Here is a 13789-nt window from a genome sequence, read left to right as displayed (position 1 = left end):
TAAGTATTTCTATATTCCTGCTACCAGTCACTTTTCAGCCTTGTTTGCACGATTATTAATCCTGCTACCAGTCACTTTCTCTATTCCAGTATATAGAGTCCTCTCTTTTAAAACTAATTATACATTATGGAGTAAACGGGCCATACTGTGTTCGTGCTTCAGCCAACAGCTACACAAGCCATCTGTCCTGTAACCTGGGCGACATTCAGGATCCCTAAACTGTTGTGTGGATCCTTCAACAACGCCGAGAGGAGAGTTCAGTTGTCCTGTGTAATAACTGTTACAGGACAGAAAGACATACTTATACCTTTGAGACAGGCATACGTAGACATTTTTCAACAACAACATGGTTTATTTAAAGCATAATTCTTATGTTTACATGCACAACTGCAAATACGGTATATAAACATGAGTTCTCAGCCTTGCACTACAAATAAGAAATGTCACATCGTAACACTGATCAAAGCTCATTTGCTCCTGACAAAAATAATATTGCACTTTAAACATCCTCACGCACCAGTCATCTAAATAATATTCCCCTCTTTATATATATATATTGCCTGGCTTTGCGCTTGCATTCACACAGTTATTTTTCTCGATGCAGTTCTCATACAGACACACCAGTAAGAAAGTCATCTTAAAAAAAGAAGAGGGCTACAAACGTAACTAATGCTCAGAAAAGGAAATATTCTACATAATACTTGTACAAATCTCAAGATCTTCAAGTGCTTTTTAGAGCAAAAGAAAAGTGTTTTTGATTTATTTTTCAAATAAAATGGCATCTGAGCAGCTACTGCTCATCCTCGTTCTCCTGTCCAGAACCTTCTGAGCGGTCGCCCTCCAAGCGATCTGAGGAAAGGAATGAAAAACAAAGTGTGTAATAAACCCCTGGGTTATGTTCATTAAGGCACACGGAAAACAAAAATGTCCAGGTAATTCTACCCTACTTCAGACGGTTTTCTTCCATTTTGTGTCTAATGAACGCAGCCTAAATCCCATTTCCTACTGTACCTAGCTTGTGGGGTCTGTAGTGGAAGCGTCATAACTGGGTGCTGGTAATTGAGTGAATGAACCAGTTAATCTCCCGGTGGTAAGCGGTTTACTCAGCCCAGGCTCAAGGGTCCCAAAGTACATCGATAAGAACATAAATACTTCCACATGCACTTTCTATTGGATCATTGGCCAACTGCTTTTCAAAGCACCATTTTAACCAATTCGCAAAAGCCACAAAATATAGTTAATATCACTAAACTACGAGCAAAATATAACTGAGTGAATGAGCATGTGTACCCGTTCTTATGTGATTAAGGGAGGCCAGCATTCGCAGCATGAAGGATGCTGGGACTGTGATGGTGTTCCTGGTTTCCTCTAGCATCAACTCGTTACGCGTGATCACCTACAGAGAGAATAAGTGTGAGAGAAAGAGAGAGGGTGAAAGAAAGTGAAATATACCAGTGAACCTTGTAGTTGATCTCTGAATTCATCATCTCGGTTGTCAGAAGCATCAAAGAGAATGTGGTTTCTATCACTGACGAGTTGGGAGTGGGACGGGTGAGAGGGAGAAGGGGTGACGAAGGAGAAAGAAGAGGGCATGGGGGGGAGGAGGAGGGAGGATAGAGAGAAGAGAACAGAGAAGGATAGGTAAGCCTCCTGGGGCAAGGCGTCCCCAGTCAGCTGTTGTGACAGCTCATGGAGAAGAGGGGAAGTCCCACACAGTAGGGAATCCACTCCCTCTACTGGATGACAGAAGTGCACCCCAGTCTACTTGCTCGTCTGCCATTAAGATTGAATAAATAATTTACCAAACATACCTCGTCAGCTAGGACTCTGTTAAACGATGGAGACACCTCCAGAGGTGACCAGACCTTGATGTCGTAGTCGATCCCTGACGAGGCAAGAACTGGAACAGACAGGAGACGCAAATGATTGGCAATAGGGTATGATACAGTTAAAGGGGGATACCTAGTCAGTTGTACAACTGAAATGTGTCTTCCGCATTTACCCCAACCCCTCTGAATCAGGTAGGGTGTTATTGGCTCTCTACACAAGGCTGAATATGTAGCTAAAAAAACTCACTGGGATCGTAGGGGTGTGGGTATAGTGGTGAGACAAGGGTAGGTGTGTGTGTTACTGGGGTCGCAGGGGTGTGGTTGAGGTGTATCTGTAAGACTAGATGTAGGGATAAGACTAGGGTAGGTGTGTGTTACTCACACCGTTATTGCAATGCGTATGCCTAAGAGTGGTTGGATAGGCTGAGATTTAGGACAGGGTGGACACCACCAGAGCTTGCGGACAGGCTGTGTGAAGGAAAGGCTGCCTTAAGACTGGCAAGGGGTAGAGTTGAACAGAGGCAGCTGCTGTAAGTGTGTGTTGCACGCTTTCTCCAAGTTGTAAAAACAAGCAGAGCAGAAACTGGCTACTCTTTAGTTGACTGATGTAACTGGCAAAGTAACTACTGTAACTGGCAAAGTAACTACTGTAACTGGCAAAGTAACTGACTTAACAGAAGAGGAAAAAAAACAACTAGTGTTTATTCCCAGTGCTGAGCTAGTAGTAACAGATGTAACGTTAGCTAATGTTTCACTCCTTCTCGACTGAAGTGAATGAATTAGCTAGCTAGTAGCTAACACAGGCAGTTCAGCTCTAGCCTCTAGCTAGCTCTCAAACTCTAGGTGGCATTCTGCCTTCTCCCTACAGTTTTAAGCAATTTGCATCGCCCACGACTACCTCAAATCAAATTTTATTGGTCACATACACATGGTTAGCAGATGTCAATGCGAGTGTAGCAAAATGCTTGTGCTTCTAGTTCCGACCGTGCAGTAATATTTAACAAGTAATCTAACAATTACACAACAACTACCTTATACACACACAAGTATGAAGGAATGAATACGAATATGTACATATAAATATATGGATGAGCGATGGCCGTGCGGCATAGGCAAGATGCCGTAAATGGTATAGAGTACAGTATATACATATGAGATGAGTAACGTAGGGTATGTAAACATTATATAAAGTGGCATTGTTTAAATTGACTAGTGATACATTTATTACATCCAATGTTTAATTATTAAAGTGGCCAGAGGTTGAGTCAGTATGTTGGCAGCAGCCACTCAATGTTAGTGACGGCTGTTTAACAGTCTGATGGCCTTGAGATAAAAGCTGTTTTTCAGTCTCTCGGTCCCAACTTTGATGCACCTGTACTGACCTCGCCTTCTGGATGATAGCGGGGTGAACAGGCAGTGGCTCGGGTGGTTGTTGTCCTTGATGATCTTTTTGGCCTTCCTGTGACATCGGGTGGTGTAGGTGTCCTGGAGGGCAGGTAGTTTGCCCCCGGTGATGCGTTGTGCAGACCTCACTACCCTCTGGAGAGCCTTACGGTTGTGGGTGGAGCAGTTGCTGTACCAGGCGGTGATACAGCCCGACAGGATGCTCTCGATTGTGCATCTGTAAAAGTTTGAGTGTTTTCGGTGACAAGCCACATTTTTTCAGCCTCCTGAGGTTGAAGTGGCACTGTTGCGTCTTCTTCATCACGCTGTCTGTGTGGGTGGACCATTTCAGATTGTCCATGATGTGTACGCCGAGGATAGGGGGGTGCTCCCTCTGCTGTTTCCTGAAGTACACAATCATCTCCTTTGTTTTGTTGACGTTGAGTGTGAGGTTATTTTCCTGACACCACACTCCGAGGGCCCTCACCTCCTCCCTGTAGGCCGCCTCATCGTTGTTGGTAATCAAGCCTACCACTGTAGTGTCGTCTGCAAACTTGATGATTGAGTTGGAGACGTGCACGCAGTCATGGGTGAACAGGGAGTACAGGAGAGGGCTGAGAACGCACCATTGTTGAGGATCAGCGGGGTGGAGTTGTTGTTTCCTACCCTCACCACCTGGGGGCAGCCCATCAGAAAGTCCAGGACCCAGTTGCACAGGGCGGAGTCGAGACCCAGGGTCTCGAGCTTAATGACGGGTTTGGAGGGTACTATGATGTTAAATGCTGACCTGTAATCGATGAACAGCATTCTTACATAGGTATTTATCTTGTCCAGATGGGTTAGGGCAGTATGCAGTGTGATTACGATTGTGTCGTCTGTGGACCTATTGGGCGGTAAGCAAATTGGAGTGGGTCTAGGGTGTCAGGTAGGGTGGAGGTGACATGATCCTTGACTAGTCTCTCAAAGCACTTCATGATGATAGTTGTTTAGCTCAGTTACCTTAGCTTTCTTGGGAACAGGAACAATGGTGGCCCTTTTGAAGCATGTGGGAACAGCAGACTGGGATAGGGATTGATTGAACATGTCCGTAAACACACCAGCCAGCTGGTCCTGCGCATGCTCTGAGGACGCGGCTAGGGATGCCGTTTGGGCCTGCAACCTTGCGAGGGTTAACACGTTTAAATGTTTTACTCACGCTGGCTGCAGTTAAGGAGAGCCTGCAGGTTTTGGTAGCGGGCCGTGTCAGTGGCACTGTATTGTCCTCAAAGTGAGCAAGGAAGTTGTTTAATTTGTCTGGGAGCAAGACGTGACGGGGCTGGTTTTCTTTTTGTAATCTGTGATTGACTGTAGACCCTACCACATACGTCTTGTGTTTGAGCCGTTGAATTGCAACTCTACTTTGTCTCTATACTGATGCTTAGCTTGTTTGATTGGCTTGTGGAGGGAATAGCTACACTGTTTGTTTCCGGTCACCTTGCCATGACTAAAAATTGTGGTTCGCGCTTTCAGTTTTGCGCAAATGCTGCCATCAATCCATGTTTCTGGTTAGGGAAGGTTTTAATAGTCACCGTGGGTACAACATCACCGATGCACTTGCTATACAGAAACATACAGTGGTGCAAAAAAGTATTTAGTCAGCCACCAATTGTGCAAGTTCTCCCACTTAAAAAGATGAGAGAGGCCTGTAATTTTCATCATAGGTACACTTAAACTATGACAGACAAAATTAGAAAAAAATAGTATTTGGTCAATAACAAAAGTTTATCTCAATACTTTGTTATATACCCTTTGTTGGCAATGACAGAGGTCAAATGTTTTCTGTAAGTCTTCACAAGGTTTTCACACACTGTTGCTGGTATTTTGGCCCATTCCTCCATGCAGATCTCTTCTAGAGCAGTGATGTTTGGGGGCTGTTGCTGGGCAACACGGACTTTCAACTCCCTCCAAAGATGTTCTATGGGGTTGAGATCTGGAGACTGGCTAGGCCACTCCAGGACCTTGAAATGCTTCTTACGAAGCCACTCCTTCGTTGCCCGGGCGGTGTGTTTGGGATCATTGTCATGCTGAAAGACCCAACCACGTTTCATATTCAATGCCCTTGCTGATGGAAGGAGGTTTTCACTCAAAATCTCACGATACATGGCCCCATTCATTCTTTCCTTTACACGGATCAGTCATCCTGGTCCCTTTGCAGAAAAACAGCCCCAAAGCATGATGTTTCCACCCCCATGCTTCAAAGTAGGTATGGTGTTGTTTGGATGCAACTCAGCATTCTTTGTCCTCCAAACACGACGAGTTGAGTTTTTACCAAAAAGTTATATTTTGGTTTCATCTGACCATATGACATTCTCCCAATCTTCTTCTGGATCATCCAAATGCTCTCTAGAAAACTTCAGACGGGCCTGGACATGTACTGGCTTAAGCAGGGGGACACGTCTGGCACTGCAGGATTTGAGTCCCTGGCGGCGTAGTGTGTTACTGATGGTAGGCTTTGTTACTTTGGTCCCAGCTCTCTGCAGGTCATTCACTAGGTCCCCCCGTGTGGTTCTGGGATTTTTGCTCACCGTTCTTGTGATCATTTTGACCCCACGGGGTGAGATCTTGCGTGGAGCCCCAGATCGAGGGAGATTATCAGTGGTCTTGTATGTCTTCCATTTCCTAATAATTTCTCCCACAGTTGATTTCTTCAAACCAAGCTGCTTACCTATTGCAGATTCAGTCTTCCCAGCCTGGTGCAGGCCTACAATTTTGTTTCTGGTGTCCTTTGACAGCTCTTTGGTCTTGGCCATAATGGAGTTTGGAGTGTGACTCTGAGGTTGTGGACAGGTGTCTTTTATACTGATAACAAGTTTAAACAGGTGCCATTAATACAGGTAATGAGTGGAGGACAGAGGAGCCTCTTAAAGGAGAAGTTACAGGTCTGTGAGAGACAGAAATCTTGCTTGTTTGTAGGTGACCAAATACTTATTTTCCACTATAATTTGCAAATAAATTCATAAAAAATCCTACAATGTTATTTTCTGGATTTTTTCTCTCATTTTGTCATAGTTGAAGTGTACCTATGATGAAAATTACAGGCCTCCCTCATCTTTTTAAGTGGGAGAACTTGCACAATTGGTGGCTGACTAAATACATTTTTGCCCCACTGTATGTGTCTCTAATATGGTTATACATTTCAAAGGAGGTCAGGATTGAATTCTTTTAAAATATATTGATATAGGTCTACTGATTTTAATCAAAGTGTTGACAACGGAGTAGTCAATGGCTACTTTCTGTGTAAGTCCATGTTTAACACCTGCTTCATTCTTCAATCATACCTGTATTGCAGATAGCTGACAAAATACCTCTTTAAGGAAGCCTGAAGCCTGTGGAAGTCAGCAGACTCTTAAAGGATTATTTAAGTGCCGAGTGCAGTCAAAATTACATTTATCCTGTGTTTTATATCATATTGTACAACAGCTGATAAAACTAACACTGTAAAAGTGTTAACAATTTAATCAGTGTCATTCTCTGGTAGTAGCAGTTTGAAAATACATTATAGCATTGGTATGTACCAGAGGCCACCAAAATAAGAGTTTGTTCGGCATTCATTTCTTAACAAGGGCCCTGGAAGCATGGTTGGCAACTTTTACTAATTGGCTAGCTACTCCAACTGGTTGTGGAAATCACTGAGAATGTGTTTGTTTCTTATGATTCTATGCTTGATTTGATGTTTTTATAAAAAAACATTTGCATGCTTATACATTGTGTATGTTAACTATTATTCCTACTATGTTTTGTTACTTTCCCTGGGCCATTGCTGTAAATAAGAAAGTATTCTCAGTCAACGGAGCTGGTAAAATAAGGAATACAAAATAAATACAACTCACTGGGGTCGTAGGGGTGTGGCTGGAGGCAGTTTACTACGTGATTGTCAGCCTCCAGCAGCATCAGGTGCTCCCCCGTGTGTCTGTCCCAGATGAAGATGTGTCCGCAGTCTGAACCGCTCATCACAAAGTTGTTTCCCCAGAAACACGACTCCTTAATCTACAGAAAACACACAAATCATTGGCGTAGATAAATGAACGTTAAATGCATTCAGAAAGTATTCAGACCCCTTCCCCTTTTTCCACATTTTGTTAAGTTACAGCCTTATTCTAAAATTGATTAAAAAAAAAAAAATTCTATCAGGTTGGATGGGGAGTGTCGCTGCACAGCTATTTTCAGGTTTCTCCAGAGATGTTCGAAAGGGTTCAAGTCCAGGCTCTGGCTGGGCCACTCAAGGACAATCAGAGACTTGGCAAACTCCAAGCAGACTGTCATGTGCATTTTACTGAAGAGTGGCTGCAGAGGTGGTTGTCCTTCTGGGAGTTTCTCCCATCTCCACAGAGGAACTCTGGAGCTCTGTCAGAATGACCATTAGGTTCTTAGTCACCTCCCTGATCGAGGCCCTTCTCTCCCGATTGCTCAGTTTGACCGGGCGGCCAGCTCTAGGAAGAGTCTTGGTGGTTCCAAACTTCTTCCATTCAAGAATGATGGAGGCCACTGTGTTCTTGGGGACCTTCAATGCTGCATAAATGTTTGCACGCCCAATTTTTCAGTTTTTGATTTGTTAAAAAAGTTTGAAATATCCAATAAATGTCATTCCACTTCATGATTGTGTCCCACTTGTTGTTGATTCTTCACAAAAAAATACAGTTTTATATCTTTATGTTTGAAGCCTGAAATGTGGCAAAAGGTCGCAAAGTTCAAGGGGTCTGAATACTTTCTGAATGCTCATATATATATATATATATATATATATATATATATATATATATATATATATATATATATATATATACACATACATACATACAGTACCAGTCATTCAAGGGTTTCCTTATTTTTACAATTTTCTACATTGTTGAATAATACTGAACACATCAACACTATGAAATAACACATATGGAATAATGTAGTAACCAAAAAAAGTGTTAAACAAATCAAAATATATTTGAGATTTTTCAAAGTAGCCACCCTATGCCTTGAGGACAGCTTTGCACACTCTTGGCATTCTCTCAATCAGCATCATGAGGTAGTCACCTGGAATGCATTTCAATTAACAGGTGTGCCTGATACTCAACTAGTCTAAAGAAGGCCAGTTTTATTGCATCTTTAATCAGAACAACAGTTTTCAGCTGTCTAACATAATTGCAAAAGGGTTTTCTAATGATCAATTAGCCTTTTAAAATTATAAACTTGGATTTAGCTAACACAACATGCCATTGGAACACAGGTGTGATGGTTGCTGATAATGAGCCTCTGTACGCCTATGTAGATATTCCATAAAAAAATCTGCCGTTTCCGACTACAATAGTCATTTACAACGTCTACACTGTATTTCTGATCAATTTAATGTTATTTTAATGGCCATAAAAAATGTGGTTTTCTTTCAAAAACAAGGACATTTCTAAGTGACCCCACACTTTTGAACTGTACTGTATATCTTTCTTACTCTATTAAACCAGGACGAGAGTTCACTCAGCAACAATTGTCACAGTTCTTCAGAGAGTCCTAATAGAATCTTTCTCTCTATCTGGCCCATGATGAGTTTGTTGCTCTTCGCATGATGTTTTCAGTAGGGGCTCAGGTAGAAGTGAGCTGATCTAGAATCAGCTGTAAAAGAGGGACCAGAAGTAACCGAAGTCGGGAAGTGAAGATTAGCGTACCATAGTCCTGGAGTTGCGGTGTCCCTTGTAGACCATTTTGACTGAAGGTCTCCTGATATTCTGGGTCTCGCTCTCCTCCATCTCTCTCCTCTCCTTCCTCCGACGAAACAACTCCTGGATACGGGCCGCAGCAGAGCGTCTGACACACGCCGACAGACGCAGCGACACAAAGAGAGACACACAAGTTATATACAGTATTGACAGTTAATATCTTTCACTCTATATCTGCAGAGGGGGAAGTGAATACTAAGCATCTATCTATCTATCTATCTATCTATCTATCTATCTATCTATCTATCTATCTATCCACTGTACAAAACATTAAGAACACCTTCCTAGTATTGAGTTGCACTCCCACCACCCTTTTTGCCCCCAGAACAGACTCAATTCGTCAGGGCATGCACTCACAAAGTGTTGAAAGGGTTCTACAGTTGTGTCAAGTTGGCTGGATGTCCTTTGGGCGGTGGACCATTCTTGATACACACAGAAAACTGTTGAGGGTGAAAAACACTGCTGCATTGCAGTTCTTGACACAAACTGGTGCGCCTGGCACCTACTACCATACTCCGTTCAAGGGCACTTAAATATTTTGTCTTGCCCATTCACCCTCTGAATGGCACACATACACAATCCATGTCTCAAGGCTAAAAAATCATTCTTTAACTGGTCTCCTACCCTTCACCTACACTGATTGAAGTGGATTTAACAAGTGGCATCAATAAGGAATTGTATCATTCAGCTGGTCAGTTTATGTAATGGAAGGAACAGGTGTTCTTGTTGTTTTGTACAGTGCATTCAGAAAGTATTCAGACCCCTTGACTTTTTCCACATTTTGTTATGTTACAGCCTTATTTTAAAATGTATTAAATATTTTTTTCCCCCTCATCTACACACATATTGACAAAGTAAAAACAGGTTTTTAGAAATATTTGCAAATTAATTAAAAATGTAAAACTAAATACAGATTTGAAATTGAGCTCATGCGTCCTGTTTCCATTGATCATCCTTGAGATTTTTCTAGAACTTGATTGGAGTCCACTTGTGGTAAATTCAATTGATTGGACATGATTTGGAAAGACACACACCTGTCTACATAAGGTCCCACAGTTAACAGTGCATATCAGAGCAAAAACCAAGCCATGAGGTCAAAGAAAGTGTAACGTCTGGAGGAAACATGGCACCATCCCTATGGTGAAGCATGGTGGTGGCAGTAACATGCTGTGGGGATGTTTTTTCAGAGGCAGTGACTGGGAGACTAGTCAGGATCGAAGGAAAGATGAACAGAGAAAAGTAGAGAGAAATCCTTGATAAAAACCTGCTCCAGAGCGCTCAGGACCTCAGACTGGGGCGAAAGTTTATACATTTGCAAAACATTTTGCTTCGTCATTATGGGGTATTGTGTGTAGATTGAGGGGGGAAAAATAGTTCATCAATTTAGAATAAGGCTGTAACGTAATAAGTGTGGAAAAAGTCAAGGGGTCTGAATAGTTTCCGAATGCACTGTATATACAGTATGTACACATCTTTATCCTATCAATCTTGTTGTGTGCAAACAATGAGTAAGCTAAGTACTACACTTAGTCTAAGCTGGCTATATTACCATAGGCATTATCTACATTTTCTCCAGGGATTGTAGGGCTTCATTCATTCATTCATATGGCTGTTGCATCACTGGTGTTGCTTGTTACCCTGGTGATATCGCTAGGTAACCTGCCAGGGATGATGAAGCTAATAGCTCTCCTCTTAGCAAATTGTGGTGGTGATACTCACATGCATATGCATGCTCACACGATTAGTGTTTCGCAACAGTGCCCACACACAAGGCTTAATAATGCTGGTGAAAACTACAAGCTCCACGCTTTCTAGGTATAGACATACAGTAGTCTCAGGGGGTTGCTTGGACTCATGGTAGCAGTAGTTTTGGAAGTTACACGTTTTCTATGAGCACTGCACTCCTTGCAGGTTAGATGTTTAAGTTGTCAACACACAGATGTTACCTGATCATCCTATCGCCTACCGCTGATCCTCTGAAATTTGATCTATGTGTATAGCAGAATCATCATCGTAATAAACCACACAGAAGAAGAGAAAAGGAGTCCTCACAACATGGAGAAAATATACATCAAAATAGTGTGTGTGTGTGTGTATATGAACTGTCGTGTTGTAGTCGTACCTCTGTCCCTGTCCTCCTCTGTACCTCGCTGAGGGGATAAGAATTGGGTCGTCATCACTGTCGTCTGAATCCTGGTTGCTACGGGAGGGTTGGCTCTGCCCACCCGGTCCCATTGGAACCCCCTGCCCCCCTGGTCCTGTTGGACCCCCATACCCCCCCTCCCCAGCAGGCTGCTCTCTCCTGCAGCCCCCAGAGGTGTCCTCCGCACCCACACCCTGGCTCCTCTCCAGGGGCGAGACAGTCAAACTCTCCCCTACAGAGGAGACTTGTGCTGGGGCCTGGGTGGGCATGTATCCCTGGGTGCTGGAAGAGGCGGCGGAGACACCCCCAGCCTCACACACTGGGTCGGTGTGGGGAGCAGCAACCCTGCTCTGGCTTGAGGGCTCTAAACCAGCCGCAGCTGCTGGTATTGAAGGAGGAGAGAAAAAGCGAGAGAGATGTGGTCATTATGAGGCTCAATAACTGAACAGTTGTCTACGTCAGGGCAATGTCAGAAACTAAGTGGACCTAATGGTTTTTCGTGTGACCCACTGAATAAAACCATCCAATGTTTGAAGTCATGCCCACCAGATCAGTGCTACACATGGTATCCCATAGAGTGCAGTAACAATCATGGCCACTAGGCCGCTCTAGTCCTCACCCTGCGCTGAGGCAGAGCTCTCTGCCGAGGGTCCCTCTCTGGTCTGGACGGCCCCTGCTGCCTCTGACTGTTTGGGCCCTCCACTGCCCCTGGAACTGGAGGCTCTGCTGCTCCTAAAGTGTGTGTGTGTGTGTGGGGGGGGGGGGGGGGGAGTCTTTCTTAAAGAACACCTGAGAAACATGGTCACCAAAATGAGATTGTGGATTTATTTGATGAGAAAAAATGAGAACATCAAGGGTCAGTTTCCCTCGATATTTAGTATGTTCCGTATTTCATTAAGAATTTTTTATATAAAAAATGTAAAATAATAATTGTAATTAATCAAATAAATAAAGTGTAATTTAGTCCTAGTTGGGCAATGGGACGTACCAATGTAATCATAAGTCATATTATATAAATACAGACACACACAACAAAAATATAAAACGCAACATGTAAAGTGTTGTTCCCATGTTTCATCAGCTGAAATAAAAGATCCCCGAAAATGTCCATACACACAAGAAGCTTATTTCTCTTTTTGTGCACAAATTTGTTTACATTCCTGTTAATGAGCATTTATCCCTTGCCAGGATAATCCATCCACCTGACAGGTGTGGCATATCAAGAAGCTGATTAAACAGTATGATCATTACACAGGTGCACCTTGTGCTGGGGACAACAAAAGGCAACTAAAATGTGCAATTTTGTCACACAACACAATGTCACAGATGTCTCATGTTTTAAGGGGGCGAGTAATTGGCATGCTGACTGCAGGACTGTCCAACAGAACGGTTACCAGAGAATTGTTAATTGTTCATTTTAATTTCTCTACCATAAGCCGCATCCGTCGTTTTAGAGAATTTGGAAGTACTTCCAACCGGCTTCACAATGGCAGACCATGTGCAACCACACCAGCCCAGGACCTCCACATCCGGCTTCTTCACCTGCGGGATCATCTGAGACCAGACACTTGGCCAGCTGATGAAACTGTGAGTTTGCACAACCAAAGAATTTCTGCAAAAACTGTCAGCAACCGTCTCAAGGAAGCTCATCTGCGTGTTCGTCGTCTACACCAGGTGCTTGACCTGACTGCAGTGGGAAAATGCTCACCTTCCCAGTCAAGTGAAATCAATAGATTAGGGCCTAATTAATTTACTTCAAATGACTAATTTCCTTATATGAATTTTAACTCAGTCAAATATTTTTAATTGTTTCATATTTTTGTTCAGTGTATATTTATTACATATAGTTATGTAGGAGAGAGATGAATTTTTTTAAATAAAAAATATATTAAAATTATATATATATATTTGCATATACTCCAGAATGTTATGAAGAGTGATCAGATGAATTGCAATTAATTGCAAAGTCCCTCTTTGCCATGCAAATGAACTGAATCCCCCAAAACATTTCCACTGCATTTCAGCCCTGCCAGCTGACATGTCAGTGATTCTCTCGTTAACACAGGTGTAAGTATTGACGAGGACAAGGCTGGAGATCACTCTGTCATGCTGATTGAGTTCGAATAACAGACTGGAAGCTTCAAAAGAAGGGTGGTGCTTGGGATAATTGTTCTTCCTCTGTCAACCATGGTTATCTGCAAGGAAACGTGCCGTCATCATTGCTTTGCACAAAAAGGGCTTCACAGGCAAGGATATAGCTGCCAGTAAGATTGCACCTAAATCAACCATTTATCAGATCATCAAGAACTTCAAGAAGAGTGGTTCAGTTGTTGTGAAGAAGGCTTCAGGACGCCCAAGAAAGTCCAGCAAGCGCCAGGACCGTCTCCTAAAGTTGATTCAGCTGCGGGATCGGGGCACCACCAGTACAGAGCCTGCTCAGGAATGGAAGCAGGCAGGTGTGAGTGCATCTGCACGCACAGGGAGGCGAAGACTTTTGGAGGATGGCCTGGTGTCAAGAAGGGCAGCAAAGAAGCCACTTCTCTCCAGGAAACACAATTGGTGGCTGACTAAATACTTTTTTGCCCCACTGTAGATTGGTGGAGATCAACATGTGATATCATTGTACGCAGATGACATTTAACTTTATTCCTCTGAACATTCTCTGTCATTTCTTTCACTACCATTGGACACAT

The 13789-nt window shown here is 43.0% G+C and overlaps 1 protein-coding gene across 23 annotated transcripts in view; it reads right to left on the bottom strand.

The window, feature by feature from the left end:
- Positions 1 to 331: 331 nt before the first annotated feature.
- The window catches only part of LOC110501341 (DDB1- and CUL4-associated factor 6), a 75605-nt gene continuing 62147 nt past the window's right edge, over positions 332 to 13789 (bottom strand). For 4 of the 23 annotated variants that reach the window (XM_021578837.3, XM_021578841.3, XM_021578842.3 and 1 more), the window contains 8 exons: positions 11716 to 11828; positions 11076 to 11478; positions 10900 to 10941; positions 8903 to 9041; positions 7082 to 7238; positions 1812 to 1900; positions 1291 to 1396; positions 332 to 849 (listed from right to left, as the gene is read on the bottom strand). In XM_021578837.3, the coding sequence (XP_021434512.3) occupies positions 791 to 849; positions 1291 to 1396; positions 1812 to 1900; positions 7082 to 7238; positions 8903 to 9041; positions 10900 to 10941; positions 11076 to 11478; positions 11716 to 11828 (1108 nt within the window). In that variant the 3' untranslated portion in view covers positions 332 to 790. The remainder of the gene's footprint in view (positions 850 to 1290; positions 1397 to 1811; positions 1901 to 7081; positions 7239 to 8902; positions 9042 to 10899; positions 10942 to 11075; positions 11479 to 11715; positions 11829 to 13789) is intronic. The other 19 variants (XM_021578838.3, XM_090215413.1, XM_090215418.1 and 16 more) reach the window with 5 other exon arrangements.

This window comes from Oncorhynchus mykiss, chromosome 22, assembly GCF_057628025.1.
Source record: "Oncorhynchus mykiss isolate SJ-2025 chromosome 22, ASM5762802v1, whole genome shotgun sequence".
Classification (NCBI taxonomy): Eukaryota; Metazoa; Chordata; class Actinopteri; order Salmoniformes; family Salmonidae; genus Oncorhynchus; species Oncorhynchus mykiss.
The sequence above is the reverse complement of the archived record's forward strand: the minus strand, read 5'-3'. Positions and strand labels throughout refer to the sequence as shown.